Genomic DNA, 20,115 nt, shown 5'->3' with positions numbered 1-20,115 from the left:
CCCCGAGGAACCCACCCCTTTCGCTCCCGCAGCCTCCTCCTCCATCCCAAAACAACACCGCTGCTCTCGGCAGGTTTGGAGAGAATAATAATAACCTTGAAGGCTTGGCACTTTACGAAGTGCGGCGGAGCTGATCGTCACGACTACCTGTGTGAAGTGGGAGGGGCAGAGCTAACGATTCCATTGCAGAGATGAGGAAACTGAGGCTCAGGGAGGCTCCGTGACTTGCCCAAGGTCACACAGGAAGTCTGGGATAAAGCTAGAAACCAAACCCAGGCTGCGCAACTCCCACTCTTGGGGTCTCTTTTGTCATTGCTCCATGGACCATGCGCTGTTGTTACCTGGGGGTTAGTGAAAAACAAGAGTTTAGGGGATACACTTGGGTCTTTCCTAGATGGCTCGGGGGAGAAGCGGGGCTGGGAGAAGAAGGGGCGTACCTACAACCCCAAACCGGCGCTGCGCAGGAAGGGCTGTTTCCAATTATCCTGGGGGAAGGGAGGAGCTGCCTTTTCGGGTGTAACAGCCCTGGCTTTCAGCACCTCTGGGCAGGGGTGACATTCCTCTCCCTCTCAAGCCTCCACAGGCCTTTCGTCCCTTCCCTTTGATTGTGAGGTCCAAAATCACATCCCCTGCTGGCAGTATTTCTTCAAAGTCCCCCCATTCTCAGTGTTTGGGAAGATGTTGGGGGGAGGAGGGAGGAGTCACTGCTTCAAATGACACACTCGTCCCCCCACCCCCAAAGACAGAGCAGACAAATGGAGAAACAAACCCAGCGACGGCCGCTGAATGAATAAGACCCTCGCCGCACCCCGCATGGAACAGCAATACCAAAGGTGATGACTGTATTTTTCAACACCTTTACTCTTTTATGTGTGTCCTTGACTCTGGCAACTGGGTTGTCTGCCTGCTGGGGAGCCCCGGGGAGGGGAGGAGAGTACTCCTGCTCCCCTCAGAGCTGAGTAATGGTACCCATGCTGCTGGAGAATGGCAAACAGTGTGGAGTGTGGGTGACAGGCACCCTGTCACTGTCTGCACAGTCTCACACGGTCACACCCAACAGTCTGACCCAGCTCCTGCTCAGCCCCGCTCACCCTGACCCCTGCCGCCCCCACCTTGGGAGTGAGATTTCAAACAGGTTTCCCCCTTCAGTTTACCTAGTTGCTTAGCAACCAACCAGTCAATGGCATGAAGCCCCACCCCCACCCACTTGACTTCACACCAAGCTCAGCCGCCCCATTGGCTCCTGCCTGGTCCCACCTCTCAATCCCTGGTTTCAGGACCAGTGGGTATGGGGTTGCCATACCCACTGCTGCTGGACCAGGGAGCCCGCCAGTCCCCCTGCCCAGTCCCCACCTCACTCACATGCCCCCCCAAAACAGACACAAAGACTCTAGTATCATAAAAACCTTTTTATATAAGCTCACCCACACCTCCCTCCGTTCCTCCCTGCCCTTTCTCGCCCTGGTGATCATCAGGGATGCTGGAGTCTGGCCCCCCCCCACACCACCAGAGCTGAAGCCGACATTCAAGGTGGACGTGGCGCGTGGAGAGCAAGGGAACGCCCAGCTCCTCTCCTTCGTCCCCACTCTCTGTGGGCTCTGGAAACACACGCTGACCGGAGGCAGTGGCCAGGAGAGGCAGGCTAGGGTGCAGGCTGAGGGAGAGATGGGGAGGGTCTATCAGTGCCTTCAGTGAGGACACTTGCTCCCTCTGGGATTCACCTCCCTCCCCAACCCAAGCCCCAACATCTCTGGAATTGAACTGAGGACCTCACGCCATTGGTGCAGTCCTTCTGGGGCAGAAAACTCAACACGGGCTCCGGCTTCCCATCATTGCCAGGCCCACCTGTGTCCCACACAGAGACGGCCCCGCTTGTGCTGCCACTCACTAGGAACTGCCCGGTCCTGGGAGAGAGAGGAGAGATTTGCTGGCAGAGGCCTCACCCCTGGGGCAGGAACCCCTCACACCCAGGGACTGGGGCCCTACAGCTGGACTCTGGCATTCCTAAGCTTATCAGGGCCCTGTGTAAGAAAGAGTCACGGCCACTCACGGGTCCAGATCGAAGTAGATGCGCTGATTGGTGGTCACCTCTCGACCCAGGGACCACAGTGGGTAACCAGGCTGCCGGAGATCCCAACACAGGAGCTCAGCATCCTGGAGACATGGAATAGGACCTGGAGTCGCCCCCAAAGCGCTGGATGTCCTTGCCTCCCTCGGGGTCTCCAGGCACTCCTTCAGCTTGGGATTTTTTCCCCATCCCCATTCCCCTACGCAGCAGACTACATGCCCGCTCCTGCCCCGCTGCCCAGCTGCTCTGGGCTCTCAGGGTGTGACCCCTACCTTGCGGGCTCCTGAGAAGAAGCGGTTGCCATCGGGATGAAAGCAGAGGTGGGTGATGCCCCCTTGGTGCCCTCCCAGCAAGGCGAGAGGGGAGCCATCATCCCAGGCATACAGACCCAGGGAGCGGCCGTAGGAGCCGCAGGCATAGAGAGGCTGGGCTGGGCTGAAGGCTATGCAGGAGATGATGCCGCTCTGGCCCTGCTTTTTTGCTAGAGAGGGAAGGAACAAAGTGGGGGAGGGGGCAATGGCTCCTGGCACTAACCAGGCTAAGCAGAGGTCTGTCTCCCATCCCAGCACCAACATGCTTGGACTCAACATCTCCCCCATGCTGTCTGTCACAAGCAGGACAAAGACCTCTGATGCTCCCCACATCTGTCCTCCCAAAGGACCTAAATGCCAAGCCCCACTTCATCCCTCTCAAATCCCAGTTTTTCCTTGGAGAGATGCAAGTTGAAGGCCTACAGGAAAATGGAATCAGCTTTATCAAAAATTTTCTAGAAAGATTTCAGAGAACAAAAGCTCCACAGCTGACAGGGTATGGGTTCAGGAAGGAAGCAGTCCTTTGACCAGCTGGTTGACCTTGGGAAGGTTTCCTACCTGCTCTGAGTCTGTTTGCTCCTCTGCCGACTGGGCTGCACCTGCTCCCAGGGCCGTACAGAGGACGGCGTGAAACCCCACAGGTGGCCCCTGGCTCACAAAAGGCCCCTGTGCAGGTGACAGTGCCCTTCCCTCTCCTCCTCCCTTGGAGGCACAGATGCTTACCAAATGTGGCTCGGACCTCGCAGTCTCGGCCAGGCCGGGCCGTGGAGAAAACACGCACAGTCCGGTTGAAGCCACAGAAGAGCTGGGAGCCATCCGGGGAGAAGCAGAGCGAATGGGCTGCTGTCAGCTCATCCTGGGGGAAGGAAAGGGCTGAAAACAGGTCTTGCAAAGCCTCAGCTGCCCTCAAGGAGAGCCCGGCCAGTACGAGTGCTGGGGCTGAGTGTGGTGGTCCCTACCAGGTGGTTGTAGGCGCGAAAGGAAGCTCGGAGTTCTCCAGTGAATGCATCCCAGATATGAATCGGGTTCTCCCGGCTGCTGCTGGCCACGCTGAGAGAGACATGGACACTGAAACCCTGGTGCTGTCAAAGGAAGGGGAGGAATGGCCGGGCACAGTGGCTCACGCCTGTAATCCCATCACTTTGGGAGGCCAAGGCAGGTGGATCACTTGAGGTCAGGAGTTCGAGACCAGCCTGGCCAACATGGTGAAACCCTGTCTCTACTAAAAATACAAAAATGAGGCTGGGTGTGGTGGCTCACGCCTGTAATCCAAGCACTTTGGAAGGCCAAGGAGGGTGGATCACCTGAGGTCAGTTCGAGACCAGCCTGGCCAACATGGTGAAACCCCATCTCTATGAAAAATACAAAATTTGGGGGGGGGGGGTGGTGCACACCTGTAATCCCAGCTACTCAAGAAGCTGAGGCAGGAGAATCACTTGAACCTGGGAGGCGGAGGTTGCAGTGAGCCAAGACTGCATCACTGCCCTCCAGCCTGGGTGACAGAGGGAGACTCAATCTAAAAAAAAAAAAAAAGGAAGGGGAGGAAGCCAGCTGACCAGCCCCTCTGATAAGCACGCTGAGCCTTCCTCTTCTGAAGACCCCTGGTAGCCCTTGACTCTCCCAAGAGGCCCTGCTTGAAACTGGGTGGTGGGGCGGCGAGCGGGGAGGCAAACAGTACTTACTAGGAGGTGTCTGGCTGGGCTGAGGACATCAGAGAATACCAGCAGTAATCATAGATGGTATCACCTTCCACCATTCGAAGGACAGGGACCTATACAGAGACGTGGGAATGGCTGAGTCACTCGGACAGAAAAGGAGTCTGAGGCGCATGCCTCTAGCAGTGTTGTGGCAGATGGGGTGTATATACAGAGCACAGACTCTGTCTCAATGTTCAAGGGTGAGCTCAGACTTTAATGTCAAATTTAGCCACCAAAAGCCATATAGATTCATACTTTTTTAAAATTATTTTATGAGACAGAGCATGCACCACCATGCCTGGCTAATTTTGTTTTTGTTTCTTTTTTAATAGAGACGGGGTTTCACCATGTTGGCCAGGCTGGTCTCAAATTTCTGACCTCAGGTGATCCACCCGCCTCGGCCTCCAAAAGTGCTGGGATTACAGGTGTGAGCCACCATACCCGGCCTCATACTTTTTCTTTATAAACACTTAGAGAGGAAGAAACAAATAATAATACCTCAACCCAGAGACAAAGAACCAACCAATTATTCAAATACTTACTGAGTACATGCTAGGTGCCATTTGATCCTTTAAAAAAAATATTAGTACAAAAATTTGCCAGGCGTGGTGGTAGACGCCTGTAATCCCAGATACTCGGGAGGCTGAGGCAGGAGAATCCCTTGAACCCAGGAGGCAAAGGTTGCAGTGAGCTGAGATCGCACCACTGCACTCCAGCCTAGGTGACAGAGAGAGATGGTGCCTAAAAAAAAAAAAAAAAAAAAGAAAAAGAAAAGAAAAAATTATCGGCTGAGCACAGTGGCTCACACCTGTAATCCCAGCACTTAGGGAGGCTGAGGCAGGCAGATTACTTGAGCCCAGGAGTTCAACACCAGCCTGGGCAATATGGTGAAACACTGTCTCTACAAGAAAAAAAAAATTAGCTGGGCATGGTGGTGCACGCCTGTAGTCCCAGCTACTAGGGAGGCTGAGGCAGGAGAATTGCTTGAGCCCAGGAGGTAGAGACCACAGTGAGCTGAGATCATGCCACTACACTCCAGCCTGGGCAACAGAGATGCTGTCTCAAAAATACAAAAACAGAAACAAAAAAACCTCCCTACAAAAATAAAGAAAAAAAATTAAACAGTTCAAACATGCAAAGTATCTTATTAAAAAAAACCCCGTGACCCCTCCATCCAGCGGAAGAAAAAGATGTTTAAACCCCTTTCCTAACAGAAACTCTCCCTCAGAGGTAAAAACTATCCTGAATTTATCACTGTCATACATTTCCTTAGGAATATATACGTATATATATATATATTTTTTTTATTTTAAAGGCAGAGTCTCACTGTATCACCCAGGCTGAGTACAGTGGCATGATCTCAGTTTACTGCAACCTCCACCTCCCAGGTTCAAGCAATGCTTGTGCCTCAGCCTCCTGAGTAGCTGGGATTGCAGGAGTTCACCTCCACGCTCGGCTAATTTTTTGTATTTTTAGTATAGACAGGGTTTCGCCATGTTGGCCAGGCTGGTCTCGAACTCCTGGCCTCAAGTGATCTTTCTGCCTCAGCCTCCCAAAGTGCTGCGATTACAGGTGTGAGCCCCTGCACCCAGCCTAGGAGTATATTCATATGGGAAAAAAAACAGTATCTAACGTTGTCTTGCAGGTCTTTAAACTTAATTTTTTCTTTTCTTAGAGACAGGGTCTTACTCTGTTGCCTAGGCTGGAGTACAGTGGTGCAATCATCTCACTGTAACCTCAAACTCCTGGGCTCAAGCAAACAATCCCTTGGCCTCAGCCTCCCTAGTAACCGGGAATATAAGCATAAGCCACCATACCTGGCTAATTTATTATTTATTTATTTTTTGACGGAGTCTCGCTTTGTAGCCCAGGCTGGAATGCAGTGGCACAATCTTGGCTCACTGCAACCTCTGCCTCCCAGACTCAAGCAATTCTCTGCCTCAGCCTCCTGAGTAGCTACGATTACAGGCGCCTGCTATCACGCCCGGCTAATTTTTTTGTATTTTTAGTAGAGATGGGGTTTTACCATCTTGGCCAGGCTGGTCTTGAACTCCTGACCTCGTGATCCACCCGCCCCAGTCTCCCAAGTGCTGGGATTACAGGCATGAGACACCACGACCAGCCTGCTTGGCTAATCTTTAAAATTATTTTTTTGTAGAAACAGGGGTCTGTGTTGCTCTGGCTGGTCTAAAACTCCTGGCCTCAAGCAATCCAGCCACCTCAGCCTTTCAACGCACTGGGATTACAAGCATGAGCCACCATGCCCGGCCTAGACTTAACAGTAATGGTATTATATCATATACATCCCTCTGTAATAGTCAGCTTTAACCATGGAAACACATTTTGCTCTAATTCATGCATTTTCACTGCTGTATAGTAGTCCACTCATGAATATATTCAAACCGATCTACCCTTCTTCTATTTAGAATCACTGATGTTTTTCTATTTTTTGGCTAGTGTGCTTTAACATTCTGTACACATGTAGAAGGGTTTCTCTACAGTTTCTGCTGAAAAGTAAAATTACTGGTCTCTACGCTATGCACTTTGCAAACTTTGTAAGATACTATAATGTCAATTTCTTTCCCAAAGCACTTATCCCAATGTCCTCTCCCACCAGCAGCGTATAAGAGTCTCTATTCTAGCCTGGGCAATATAGCAAGACCCCAGTTCTACAAAAAATTAAAAAATTAGTCAGGCATGTTGGCATACTTGTAGTCCCACCTCTTCGGGAGAGTGAGGCAGGAAGACTGCTTGACCCCAGGAGTTTGAGGCTACAGTGTGCCATGTTCGCACCACTGCGCTCCAGCCTGGGCAACAGAACAAGATCCTATCTCCAAAAAAAAAAAAATCCCCTTGGTATTGCCAGACTTTTACATTTTTCTCAATTTGAAGGTGGTGAAATGGTATTTCATTACAGCATAAATTTGTATTTCCATCATTACTATAAGAGAGATTAGATATTTCCTCTATGTTTACTGGCCATTTAGTTAGGTACACCTTTTCATAAATTTTGCCCCTTTTCTTTTTTTTTTTTTTTTTTTGAGACAGTCTTTCTCTGTTCCCCAACTTGGGGTGCAGTGGGATGACCTCGGCTCACTACAACCTCTGCCTCCTGGGTTCAAGTGACTCTCATGCCTCAGCCTCCCAAGTAGCCAGGACTACAGGCATTTGCCACCAAGCCCGGCTAATTTTTATACTTTTTAGCAGAGATGGGGTTTCACCATGTTGGCCAGGCTGGTCTCAAACTCCCAGCCTCAAGTGATCTGCCTACCTCGGCCTCCCAAAGTGGGGATTACAGGTGTGAGCCACCATGCCTGACCAGTTGTTGTCTTTTTCTTTTCTTTTTTCTTTTTTTTTGGAGGCACAGTCTCCCTCTATCCCCAGGCTGGAGTGCAGTGGCGTGATCTCGGCTCACTACTACCTCCATCTCCCAGGTTCAAGCAATTCTCCTGCCTCAGCCTCCCGAGTAGCTGGGATTACAGACACCCGCCACCATGCCCAGCTAATTTTTGTATTTTCAGTAGAGACGGGATTTCGCCATGTTGGTCAGGCTGGTCTTGAACTCCTGACTTCGGGTGATCCGCCTGCCTCGGCCTCCCAAAGTGCTGGGATTACAGGCATGAGCCACCGCGCCCAGCCGTCTTTTTCTTACTGATTTGTGAGAGATAAATAGTCTGGACACTGACCTTCGTCAGTTGTCTTCTGAGCCTCAGGCTGATGTCAACCAGCCAGGACTTCAGTATCCACCTCTATACTCTGAACCCATATATCCAACTGCCTGGTGGACAGTGCCACTTGATCATCCCACAGGTTCCTCAAATTCAATTTGTCCATAATGGGCCGGGCATCCGCCGCCATCAAACCTGCTGTTCCTCCTGGACTCCACATCCAGTGCTCAATCCTGAAATCTGAGCACCAGCCTTGACTGCTACCATTCTTCACTTCCTTTCCACTCCTGGTCCAACCGAATACCAAATCTTGCCAGTTCCTCCTCCTAGTCTTCCATTACCACGCTGCTACCCCGACCCACCTCTCAAGGCTCATCTCTGCTAATTCCCGTAAAAATCTGAGTCCCGGCCGGGCGCAGTGGCTCACGCCAGTAATCCCAGCACTTTGGAAGGCCAAGGCGGGTGGATCACAAGGTCAGGAGATTGAGACCATCCTGGCTAACACGGTGAAACCCCGTGTCTACTAAAAACACAAAAAATTAGCTGGGCGTGGTGTTGGGCGCCTGTAGTCCCAGCTACTCGGGAGGCTGAGGCAGGAGAATGGCGTGAACCTGGGAGGCGGAGCTTGCAGTGAGCCGAGATTACACCACTGCACTCCAGCCTGGGCGACAGAGCAAGACTCCATTAAAAAAAAAAAAAAAAAAAAAAAAAAAAAATCTCTGAGTCCCGCCATTTTGACTCTCAAGTCCCATAAGGTGCCAACTCGCCACACTTTCAACCCACTGGCTTTCAACATGTCCTAGGCTCCAAGTCTGGAATATTCTTCCTTCATCTCCCCCAACGACTCCTCCTGGCTGAATCCTAGTCATCCTTCAGGTCTCTTAGATGCTTCTTCCTCTGGGAACGCTTCCCTAACCCCTCCAGCTAAGCAAGGCGCCCCTGCTCCGCTTTCCTATAGCCCCGATGCTCCTCACTCCCCTTCCGTCATACCTATCAGAGAAGGAGGGAATCACATCTGCCTCGCTCTCACCACTGCCTCCCCAACACGTGGTGCAGAATCAGCAGAGTCAACAAATACGGTTTTAATGAGCAAAAGGAGGCAGGAGACTGTTTCAGCAACATAAGGCCCAAAATAATAGGCCCTTGAATTAAAGTAGAGGCAGTGAGAGGGACAGATGTGGGTGGATTAGGAAGATTAGGCAGACTTGATGGGATTTGGGAAGTAATTGGATGTGAGGAGTTAGGAACAGGGAGATTAAAGATTAAAGGATGAGAGAGACCCTGGCTTCTGGCTTGGATACCCGAGGTCACCAAAATGGCGGGAGAACAGGAGAGCACCGGAAGGAAGGCTGTACAGTGCTAACGTCGTCAGCGGGAGAGAGAATCAGCATAAGCCTCAAAGGAAAAGTTTCACAAAGACGAAAGAGCAATTGTGTGGCTACAGCATTTGGGAATGAGGACGCTCCCCGTCCCCACCCTGAGAGATAAAGGGCACAGAGGACGCAAAGTGTCTCCTAGAGAGGGCAAGACGAGGAGTAAAGGCTTCCTGCAAGAGCCATGGGGCCCGGCAAGTACTCAGGAAAGACGCTGGGGAGCTGCAAATGAGACTTGCAGAAAGTTCTGTGAAAAGGTAGAAAAGAAAGGAGAAAACCCGAGAAACTATATTGGGAAGAAGACTCAGTACACACAAGTATATGGAAATACCCAAATACACCCTTCCCCAATTTTCTGACCTATACAAATTTTATCTATTTAAGGCCGGGCGCGGTGGCTCACGCCTGTAATCCCAGCACTTTGAGAGGCCGAGGCGGGCGAATCACGAGGTCAGGAGATCGAGACCATCCTGGCTAACATGATGAAACCCCGTCTGTACTAAAAATACAAAAAATTTGCCTGGCGTGGTGGCAGTGGGCGCCTGTAGTCCCAGCTACTCGGGAGGCTGAGGCAGGAGAATGGCGTGAACCCGGGAGGCGGAGCTTGCAGTGAGCCAAGATCGCGCCACTGCACTCCAGCCTGGGCGACACAGCAAGACTCCGTCTCAAAAAAAAAAAAAAAAAAAAAAAAAGAAATGTTATCTATTTCAAATGCTAAACTTGTAGACACTAAAAATTAAAATATCTAATGAGAGAGGTTACGATAGAACTGGTACACTAGCAGGAAAAAAAAAAAAAAACAAACAAACACAAAAAGGTTTTGGTTGTTTGTTTTGAGACAGTCTCGCTCTGTCACCCAGGCTAGAGTACAATGGTGCGATCAAAGGTCATGGCAGCCTCAACCTCGCAGGCTCAAGCGATCCTCCCACCTCAGCCTCCCAAGTGCCTGGGACCACAGGCCCAACTTTTTTGATAGAGACAGGATCTGGCTGTGTTACCAAGGCTGGTCTCAAATTCCTGGGCTCAAGCGTTCTTCCCACCTTGGCCTCCCAAAGTGCTGGGATTATAGGCATGAGCCACCACACCAGCCACGAAAATCTTTTGAAAACAAACTGACTGGCCAGGAGCGGTGGCTCATGCCTGTAATCCCACCACTTTAGGAGGCGGAAGTGGGTGGATCACTTGAGGTCGGGAGTTTGAGACCAGCCTGGCCAACATGGTGAAACCCTATCTCTACTAAAAATACAAAAATTAGCCGGGTGCAGTGGTGCGTGCCTGTAATCCCAGCTACTCAGGAAGCTGAGGCAGGAGAATCGCTTGAACCGGGAAACAGAGGTTGCAGTGAGGCAAGATCACACCACTGCACTCCAGCCTGGGCCACAGAGCAAGACTCTGTCTCAAAAAAAAAAAAAAGAAAGAAAGAAAAAAAGAAAACAAATCGACTATCTGTATTTCAAGGTATATTTTTAAAAAGTTAATATTATCTGACCTAGAATATTTCTTATTCACAAAATTTCTCTTAGGGCTAGGTGCCGTGGCTCACGCCTGTAATCCCAGCACTTTGGGAGGCAGAGGTGGGTGGATAACTTGAGGTCAGGAATAGAGACCAGCCTGGCCAACATGGTGAAACCCTGTCTCTACTAAAAATACAAAAATTAGCCAGGCATGGTGGCGGGCCCCTGTAATCCCAGCTACTTGGGAAGCTGAGGAAGGAGAATCACTTGAACCCAGAGGCAGAGGTTTCAGTGAGCCAAGATCATGCCACTGCACTCCAGCCTGGGTGATGGAGCAAGACTCTGTCTCAAAAAAAAAAAAAATTCTCTTAACAAAAGAACCTCCCTCAAAATACATGAAGATAATTTGTTCACTGAAGAATAATTTATGATATAATAATCCTGGAAACAACCCAAATGTCCAAAACAGGAGAAGAGGTAAGAAAATTATCATAAGCACTCAATGCAATATCACACACCATTAAACACCATAACAGTGAAGACTAGACTACCACAAAAAACATTCAGGATATGATTGTTAAAAGGAAAAAAGGAATGTATAAAACCATGTACTATATGATTACAACTGCATAAAAGCTTTCAGTACTTGGACAGAGCTTAGAAAGAAATGTAGAAAAATTCAGAAGGCTAAATTCTGCAGTGGCACGTAATGACGATTTTTTCTCTTTTTAACATTCCCATTTCTCTTAAACAAGTTTTTGCAATACTCAAAACTGCCCCCCCCCACCCCGCCCCACATTTCCAGAGTCTCTTCTAACTATCCCTGCCTTGAAACAACCTCTCACCTCCTGAACTCTTTTAACATGGCTGCACCAGCTGCACCACCACCCCCTGGCCCTGAGGAACCAGGGTTCACGGCTTAGATCACCTTATAGTCTGCACAGAGAACTCAAATGTCTGCAGCCTCCAGCCTTAAAGAGTTGCATGTCAGGTAAGCGTTCAGGAACAGCCTTGGAACTGAGTACCTTTCTTCTTTTAACGAGCCAACAAGACTCAGCCCTGCTGCAGATCACTTGAAGACAGGAGTTTGAGAACAGCCTGGGCAACATGGAGAAACCCCATCTCTACTAAAAATACAAAAATGAGTTGGGCATGGTGGCGCACGCCTGTAGTCCCAGCTACTTGGGAGGCTGAGGCACGAGAATCACTTGAACCTGGGAGGCGGAGGTTGCAGTGAGCTGAGATTGTGCCACTGCCCACTGTACTCCAGCCTAAGCAAGAGTGAGACCCTGTCTCAAAAAACAAAAAAAGACTCACCCCTGCCCCATCCTCATATTAACCTTAAGGACTAGAGAAGTCCTGGTCTTCTAGGTCATCTGTCATCACCACCACCTGTATACTGCTCTACACACACCCTTATCTGCCCCAAACCCACTGAAATTCCTACTCAAGGATCTAAAAACCAGCTGGGCACAGTGGCTCATGCCTGTAATCACAACATTTTGAGAGGCCAAGGCAGGAGAACTGCTTGAAGCCAGGAGTTTGAGACCAGCCTGGACAACATAGCAAGACCCCATCTCTACAGAAAGTACAAAAATTAGCTGAGCATGGTGGCATGGCCTATAGTCTCAGCTACTCGGGAGGAGTTCAAGGTTGTAGTGAGCTATGACTGTGACTGTACTCTATCCAGCCTGGGCAACAGAGCGAGACCCCGCCTCTAATAAAATAAATAAATAACACCCTCCCATATTTCTCATCTTCTCCTCAGAATGATCCATTCGTCCTGCACTTGTGTGGCCCTGGCTGTGCCCCCCGACCCTCTCAAGCTGAGATGGCTTTAATGCTCACGGCCAGCTGTCCCCAGTACACACCTTAAGGACAAGAGGTGGCTGGGTGTCATTATGCCCCCGGCTGTCAAACCCCAGCTCCTCTGCAGTTCTTCTTATCAGACTAGCTTCCTCTGTTTTATCACCCTCCCTCATCCACTAAGACTTTACCGCCTGGTTCACCATCTCACTGCCCACAAACAGTCCTGTTATCATTCTTGTTTTTTTGTGGGGTTTCTTGTTTTTGTTTTTGAGGTGGAGTCTTGCTCTGTCGCCCAGGCTGGAGTGCAGTGGTGCGATCACTGCAACCTCTGCCTCCCAGGTTCAAGCAATTCTCCTGCCTCAGCCTCCCAAGTAGCTGGGACTACAGGCAATCACGACCATGCCTGGCTAACTTTGTATTTTTTTTAGTAGAGACGGGGTTTCACCATGTTGGCCAGGCTGGTCTCGAACTCCTGACCTTAGGTGATCCACCCGCCTCGGCCTCCCAAAGTGTCGGGATTACAGGCATGAGCCACCAGACCTGACCCTGCTCTGCTATTTCTACCATGACAATTTATTCAGCTTCATCAAAAACATATTTACAGTCCAGTTCCTTAACCACTTTAGATTCCAGTCCACCACGGCATGCACACTCTTGAAGACACTCTCAAGATACCCTTGTCTTTCTCTCCTGGTAAACCTCAACCAGACCATCCTCCTATTCTGGCTTGCACGCAACTGATACCAGTGACTACTAGTGTTTACTGAACACTTACTATATGCTAGGTGCTGTTTTAAGTGCTTTTTTTAAATTTTATTATTATTTTTTGGGGACTAAGTCTTGCTCTGTTGCCCAGGTTGGAGTGCAGTGGCGCGATCAGCTCACTGCAACCTCCGCCTCCTGGATTCAAGCAATTCTCCTGCCTCAAACCTCCCAAGTAGCTGGGATTACAGGTGCCCGCCACTAAGCCCGGCTAATTTTTGTATTTTTAGTAAAGACAGGGTTTCACTATGTTGGCCAGGTCGGTCTCGAACTCCTGACCTCAGGCAATCCACCTGCCTCGGCCTCCCAAAGTGCTGGGATTACAGGCGTGAGCCACCGTGCCCGGCCTTAAGTGCTTTAATTCATTACTGATTATTTTAATTCTCACAACTCCGTGAGGCAGGTGCTATTATAATCATCTCCATTTTACAAACAGAGAAACTATAATCATTTAACTTGCCAGGAAAAATGCACAGTCACACTAACTGGTCTCATTTCAAATTAATGGCAACGGACCTCTAGTGGGCACCAAGCAAAGAGCAACACAACTGCCACATGCCTCGGTGGGTGTGAATTTTTGAAACTCCGTCTCAAAAAAAAAAAGAAAGAAAGAAAGAGTGCTGATGGAGGAGGAGGAGGCCCAGCAGAGCCTTGAGTGCCTGAGTGCTCCAGCACAGGGAGGCGGAGACAGTGACTCATGCTGCTGAGAGATGGAGTGAGGCGAATTTACGGAATGACCCAAGAGAGGCCAGGCGCGGTGGCTCACGCTTGTAATCCCAGCACTTTGGGAGGCCGAGGCGGGAGGATCACGAGGTCAGGAGATCGAGACCACGGTGAAACCCTGTCTCTACTAAAAATACAAAAAATTAGCCAGGCGTGGTGGCGGGCGCCTGTAGTCCCAGCTACTCGGGAGAGGCGGAGGCAGGAGAATGGCGTGAACCCGGGAGGTGGAGCTTGCAGTGAGCCGAGATAGCACCACTGCACTCCAGCCTGGGTGACAGAGCGAGACACTCCAGCCTGGGTGACACAGCGAGACTCCATCTCAAAAAAAAAAAAAGGAGAATGACCCAAGACAAGAGGACATTAGTGACCTTGACAAGAGCACTTTCAGGGAAGCGATGGAGGCAGAACCTGATTAGGATGGGTGGGAGAAAACTATAGCCAATCTTTTTTTTTTTTTTTTTTGAGACGGAGTCTTGCACTGTTGCCTGGACTGGAGTGCAGTGGTGCAATCCTGGCTCACTACAACCTCCATCTCCTTGGTTCAAGTAATTCTCCTGCCTCAGACTCCAGAGTAGCTGGGATTACAGGCGCCCGCCACCACGCCCAACTAATTTTTTGTATTTTTAGTAAAGACGGGGTTTCATCATGTTGGCCAGGCTGGTCTCGAACTCCTGACCTCAGGTGATCCACTTGCCTCAGCCTTCCAAAGTGCTGGGATTACAGGCATCAGCCACCACGCCCGGCCCCAACTAATTTTTGTATTTTAGTAGAGACAGGGTTTTACCATGTTGGCCAGGCTGGTCTCAAACTCTTCACCTCAGGTGATACACCCGTCTCAGCCTCCCAAAGTGTTGGGATTACAGGCGTCAGCCACTGTGCCTAGCCCCGGATTTCACTCTTGCCCACCCATAAACCATTCACTCTTCTGTTTTAAAACTCTCTTGGCCGGGCGCAGTGGCTCACACCTGTAATCCCAGCAATTTGGGAGGCCAAGGTGGGTAGATCACAAGGTCAGGAGTTCGAGACCAGCCTGGCCAATATGATGAAACCCCATATCTACTAAAAAAATACAAAAAAATTAGCCGGGTATGGTGGCACATGCCTGTAATCCCAGGTACTCGGAAGGTTGAGGCAGGAGAATCACTTGAACCTGGGAGGCAGAGGTTGCGGTGAGCTGAGATGGTGCCACTGCACTCCAGCCTGGGCAAGAGAGCAAGACTCTGTCTCAAAAAAATAAAAAAACCTCTCATGGCCCGGCGTGGTGGCTCACGCCTGTAATCCTAGCACTTTGGAAGGCCGAGGCGGGTGGATCACCTGAGGTCAGGAGTTTGAGACCAGCCAGGCCAACATGGCAAAACCTGTCTCTACTAAAAATACAAAAATTAAGTCAGGCGCAGTGGCTCACGCCTATAATCCCAGCACTTTGGGAGGCCGAGACCGGCGGATCAAATGTCAGGAGTACGAGACCATCCTGGCCAATATGGTAAAACCCTGTCTCTATTTAAAAAAATACAAAAATTAGCTGGGGCGGGCGCCTGTAATCCCAGCTACTCGGGAGGCTGAGGCAGGAGAATCGCTTGAATCCAGGAGGCAGAGGTTGCAGTGAGCCGAGATCACACCATTGCACTCCAGCCTGGGTGACAGAGCAAGACTCGTCTCAAAAAAAAGAAAAAAAAAACCTCTCTCATGACTTCTCAAATAAACTCCAAATGCCTTACCCATAAGACCCAACACAACGTGGCTGCTCTTCTCTGTCCTCACCCCTCTGTTCCCCTCATTTGCCTCAGTCTGGCTATACCAGCATTCTGTGTTTTTTGTTTTGTGTTTGTTTGTTTGTTTGTTTTGGGATGGAGTCTCGCTCTGTAGCCCAGGCTGGAGTGCAGTGGCATGATCTCGGCTCACTGCAACCTCCATCTCCTGGGTTCAAATGATTCTCCTGCTTCAGCCTCTCAAGTAGCTGGGATTACAGGCACCCACCTTCACACCCAGCTAATTTTTGTATTTCTGTAGAGATGAGGTTTTGCCATGTTGGCCAGGCTGGTCTCGAACTCCTGACCTCAGGTGATCTGCCCACCTCAGCCTCCCAAAGTGCTGGGATTACAGGCGTGAGCCACTGAGCCCAGTCTGTTTTGTTGTTTTTTGAGATGGAGCCTCACTCTGTCGCCCAGGCTGAAGTGCACTGGTACAATCTTGTCTGACTGCAGCCTCCACCTCCCGAGTTTGAGAGATTCTCCTGCCTCAGCCACACGAGTAGCTGGGATTACAGGCGCGTGCCAACACATGCAGCTAATTTTTGTATTTTTAGTAGAGATTTTGCCATATTGGCCATTTTAGTAGAGTAGAGGTTTTGCCATATTGGCCAGGCTGGTCTCGAACTCCTGGCCTCAAGTGATCTGCACGCCTCGGCCTCCCGAGTAGCTGGGATTACAGGTGTGAGCCACCGTGCAGGGCCTTTCTGGTCTTTTAACGCACAAAGCTATTTCCCAGTTCTGGGTGTTTGTAGTATCATTGCCAGTTCCTGGAAAGCTCTTTCCAGAAGCCTTCACATGACTGATCCCTTATCCTCCTTCAGGTCTTAGCTCAAATGCCTCCTTTTCAGAGAGCTCCTTCCTGAGCATTTTATGCAATGTGCTTTCCTCTAGTTAGTCTCTCTTCATTCTGTGTATTTCCTTCAGAGCATTTATCATCATCTTGGTCCTGATGCTTGCTGGTTTACATGTTTGTTGTCTATCTCCCACACAGAAAGCAAACCAGCCCTTCATCTGTCTTGTCCATCACTTTACGCCAGCACAGTGACTAACATATATCAGTAGTCAATCAATAAATGTCTATAGGCCAGGCACGGTGACTCACACCTGTAATCCCCGCACTTTGGGAGGCCGAGGTGGGCGGATCATCTGAGGTCAAGAATTTGATATCAGCTTGCCCAACATGGCGAAACCCCATCTCTACTAAAACTATAAAAATTAGTCGAGTGTGATGGTGTGTGCCCGTAGTACCAGCTACTTGTGGGGCTGAGGCAGGAGAATCCCTTGAACCCGGGAGGCAGAGGTTGCAGTGAGCCGAGATCACACCACGGCGCTCCAGCCTGGGTGACAGAGCAAGACCAAGTCTCAAAAAAATAATAAATATAAATATATATATACTGCCACAAGAAATTCACTACTTTTTAGTGAAAAACACAGATTCCTAATTAAAGAAAGGGGAAATATCTCTCTAAATAACTTCAGAATTCGGGGCAGAAAACGCTACATGTGGAAACTCATCTTGAAAAACAGTCCCGTTTGTGAACAGGAAACACTTGGACTACACTTTTTCCATCTCCAAGAAGGACTTAATGTGCAGCATTGATGAAGAGGCAGCCCCAGTCCTTACCATTTCTGCATATTCCACCTGCTCCCCCTCAAGGTACAGCTCTGGGGGCAGGTTATAAATTCGCAAGATGTTATCAGCACTATTGGTCAAGATGCAGGAACCGTCAGGAGCCCTAGAAACAGGAGAGAGTTAGAAAGCTGGCCAGACCTATGCTTTTCAAGAGTAGGGCTAGGGCTGAGCCTACCTCTGGGGTGGGTAAGCCCCCCTGAATCCTTGAGGGAAGCAGAAGACACAAACTGCTAGATAAAATGTAAGCTCAGTCTAAAAGGGCTACGTGCCCCTTCTCCCAGCTCTGGGGCATCCCTCTCCTAGACAACTGGACTGTTTTACGTGAAAATCTCGGGGGTGGTCAGCTCCCTGCCCCGTTGTTATCCTTACCACTTACAGCCTTTCAAGAAGTTCTCAGGTTGGGTGCTGAACTCTGACCAGGAACCACTGAGAAATCGAGGCAGCTGGGAGAAGCTGTAGTTCCAAGCGCTGAAAGGAAGATGGGGGACAACAAACCTGGGTCGCCAAGCAAAGGGGGCAGGGGCCTGGAGAAATGGGTCTCAGGACCAGAGGACAGGTCGACCTCACACTTCATCTCCCCAGACTCCACAGTCCACTGCCATCACCACTTACGTGTCTCCCTCGTCCTCTGCAGCGGGTTCCCCAGAGGTATCTTCCATGGCTTCTCCAGACCCCAACTCTGGCCCGTTCGCTTCTTCTTCAGAAAGGCTCCCGTTTCCTTCTTCTGCAGGAAGGCTCGTATTTTCGGAAAGTTCTTGCTCCTCGATTCGAGGACTCAACTCACTAGGAGAACCAAACTCTGTTTCCAGGGGAGTGCAGAGAGAAACTGGGTCCCCCTCCCCTAGCTCCTGGGACACAACTGAGCCAGCCACAGGATCTGGGGACAACCGGGGCAGATCCTCCCTTTCGGGAGGCGGTGGCATCAGTTCAGAGTCCGCATTTTTATCCATCGGGGAAGCGTGGGGAGAAGGATGGGCTGGAGCTGGGTCCTGGTCTGAAGGACAACAGTCCGGAGCTAACGGTTGAGTCTCCAAAGTCTTCATACTGCAGAGGAAGCACAGCGGACATTAGCCTCAGCCAGGATGGCTTCGAAGTTCTCAGGGATCCGACGCAGAGCTAAAGAAACCCACCTGTGCTTCCTTCCTCTTCTGGGAGTAGGCAGAAGACTCCCGGGAGGAGAGGCGAACGGCGGATGCCAATTCTTTTGAAAGCACTGCGTTCCTTAGCACCGCGGGTCGCTACGGGCCTCTTGCTGTCGCGGGATTTGGGCCCACCTTCCTATTGGGCCGCCGCATCCCGGATCAGATTTCGCGGGCGACCCACGGAACCCGCGGAGCCGGGACGTGAAAGGTAAGAAGGTTTCCCGTTCCCATCAAGCCCTAGGGCTCCTCGTGGCTGCTGGGAGTTGTAGTCTGAACGCTTCTATCTTGGCGCGAAGCGCCTACACTCCCCCTACCGAGTCCCGCGGTCATTCTTAAAGCACCTGCACCGCCCCCCCGCCGCCTGCAGAGGGCGCAGCAGGTCTTGCACCTCTTTTGCGTCTCATTCTCCAGGCTTCAGACCGGTCTCCCTTCATTCAAAAAATATTTATTATCGAGCTCTTACTTGCCACCCAGCACTGATATAGGCACTCAGGAATACAACAATGAATAAGATAGTAGAAAAATTCTATATCCTCATAAGACTTACGTTTCCATGTACTGAAAGCAATGAAGAAATAAATCTTTTCAGAGTGATAAGGGTTGTGAAGGAGATTAAATAAGATGGTGTGATATAAAGTATCTGGGAAAAAACGTTAGGGTGAGATATTAAGGAAAGCCTTCCTAAAAAATGACATTTTAACTGATGAGAAGAAAGGATCCAGCTGAGAGCAAACGCAAAAGCTTTCTTCCTTCCACCCTTCATATTTGACACAGTGCAGGATTCCTCCAAAATGGTTTCCACCAACTCTGCCCTCACAGCTCTGGCTTGTAGAATTTTCCACCCCAAAATGTTAGTATCTACGGCACAAGGTCGGCGAGAATCCTGACTCCCTCTGCACCCTCCTCCCCAACTCCATTTCCTTTGCTTCCTCCGGCAGGCGGATTACTTGCCCTTACTTGTCATGGCGACTGTCCAGCTTTGTGCCAGGAGCCTCGCAGGGGTTGATGGGATTGGGGTTTTCCCCTCCCATGTGCTCAAGACTGGCGCTAAAAGTTTTGAGCTTCTCAAAAGTCTAGAGCCACCGTCCAGGGAGCAGGTAGCTGCTGGGCTCCGGGGACACTTTGCGTTCGGGCTGGGAGCGTGCTTTCCACGACGGTGACACGCTTCCCTGGATTGGGTAAGCTCCTGACTGAACTTGATGAGTCCTCTCTGAGTCACGGGCTCTCGGCTCCGTGTATTTTCAGCTCGGGAGAATCGCTGGGGCTGGGGGTGGGGCAGTGGGGACTTAGCGAGTTTGGGGGTGAGTGGGATGGAAGGTTGGCTAGAGGGATCAACATAGGAGTTGCATTGTTGGGAGACCTGGGTGTAGATGATGGGGATGTTAGGACTATCCGAACTCAAAGTTGAACGCCTAGGCAGAGGAGTGGAGCTTTGGGGAACCTTGAGCCGGCCTAAAGGGTACTTCTTTGCACATCCACCCGGTGCTGGGCGTAGGGAATCCCTGGAGTAAAAGATGCACAAAGCATTGAGGTCTCAGACTTTTGGATCTCGAAACATTGAGAACTCAGAGCTGTATATTTTAGAGCCCATGGCATCCTAGTGAAAACTGGGGCTCCATTCCGAAATGATCATTTGGGGGTGATCCGGGGAGCCCAAGCTGCTAAGGTCCCACAACTTCCGGACCTTTGTCCTTCCTGGAGCGATCTTTCCAGCCAGCCCCCGG

General features: G+C 50.4%; 2 protein-coding genes across 3 annotated transcripts in view; one reads left to right on the top strand and one right to left on the bottom strand.

Moving 5' to 3' along the window:
* Positions 1 to 1,394: 1,394 nt before the first annotated feature.
* Positions 1,395 to 19,546, bottom strand: WRAP53 (WD repeat containing antisense to TP53). Of its 2 annotated transcripts, XM_054457334.2 has the most exons (11): positions 18,380 to 19,546; positions 17,862 to 18,293; positions 17,619 to 17,717; positions 17,241 to 17,352; positions 4,062 to 4,150; positions 3,339 to 3,429; positions 3,103 to 3,235; positions 2,341 to 2,549; positions 2,051 to 2,154; positions 1,770 to 1,904; positions 1,395 to 1,654 (listed from the first exon to the last, which is right to left on the bottom strand). In XM_054457334.2, exons 2-11 carry the CDS (start codon positions 18,290 to 18,292, stop codon positions 1,411 to 1,413), a joined length of 1,647 nt encoding a protein of 548 aa, XP_054313309.1. In that variant the 5' UTR covers position 18,293; positions 18,380 to 19,546; the 3' UTR covers positions 1,395 to 1,410. The 2 variants fall into 2 exon arrangements, with proteins under 2 accessions (XP_054313309.1, XP_054313310.1); XM_054457335.2 differs by lacking the exon at positions 1,770 to 1,904 and having other exon boundaries at positions 18,380 to 19,375.
* TP53 (tumor protein p53) overlaps positions 19,430 to 20,115 on the top strand; it is a 19,064-nt gene continuing 18,378 nt past the window's right edge. The window contains exon 1 of the mRNA XM_054457336.2: positions 19,430 to 19,569. The gene's annotated coding sequence lies outside the window, so the exon portion shown is untranslated. The remainder of the gene's footprint in view (positions 19,570 to 20,115) is intronic.

The sequence above is a fragment of the Pongo pygmaeus genome, chromosome 19, assembly GCF_028885625.2.
Source record: "Pongo pygmaeus isolate AG05252 chromosome 19, NHGRI_mPonPyg2-v2.0_pri, whole genome shotgun sequence".
Classification (NCBI taxonomy): domain Eukaryota; kingdom Metazoa; phylum Chordata; class Mammalia; order Primates; family Hominidae; genus Pongo; species Pongo pygmaeus.
The sequence above is the reverse complement of the archived record's forward strand: the minus strand, read 5'-3'. Positions and strand labels throughout refer to the sequence as shown.

Excerpts from the sequence above, each read along its gene's own strand:
- WRAP53 (XM_054457334.2), bottom strand. The coding sequence starts at position 18,292 with ATGAAGACTTTGGAGACTCAACCGTTAGCTCCGGACTGTTGTCCTTCA. Across the intron at positions 17,718-17,861 it reads GCAGAGGACGAGGGAGACAC|CGCTTGGAACTACAGCTTCT; the intron begins GTAAGTGGTGAT and ends TCTTCCTTTCAG. Across the intron at positions 2,155-2,340 it reads TCTTCTCAGGAGCCCGCAAG|GATGCTGAGCTCCTGTGTTG; the intron begins GTAGGGGTCACA and ends CCATGTCTCCAG.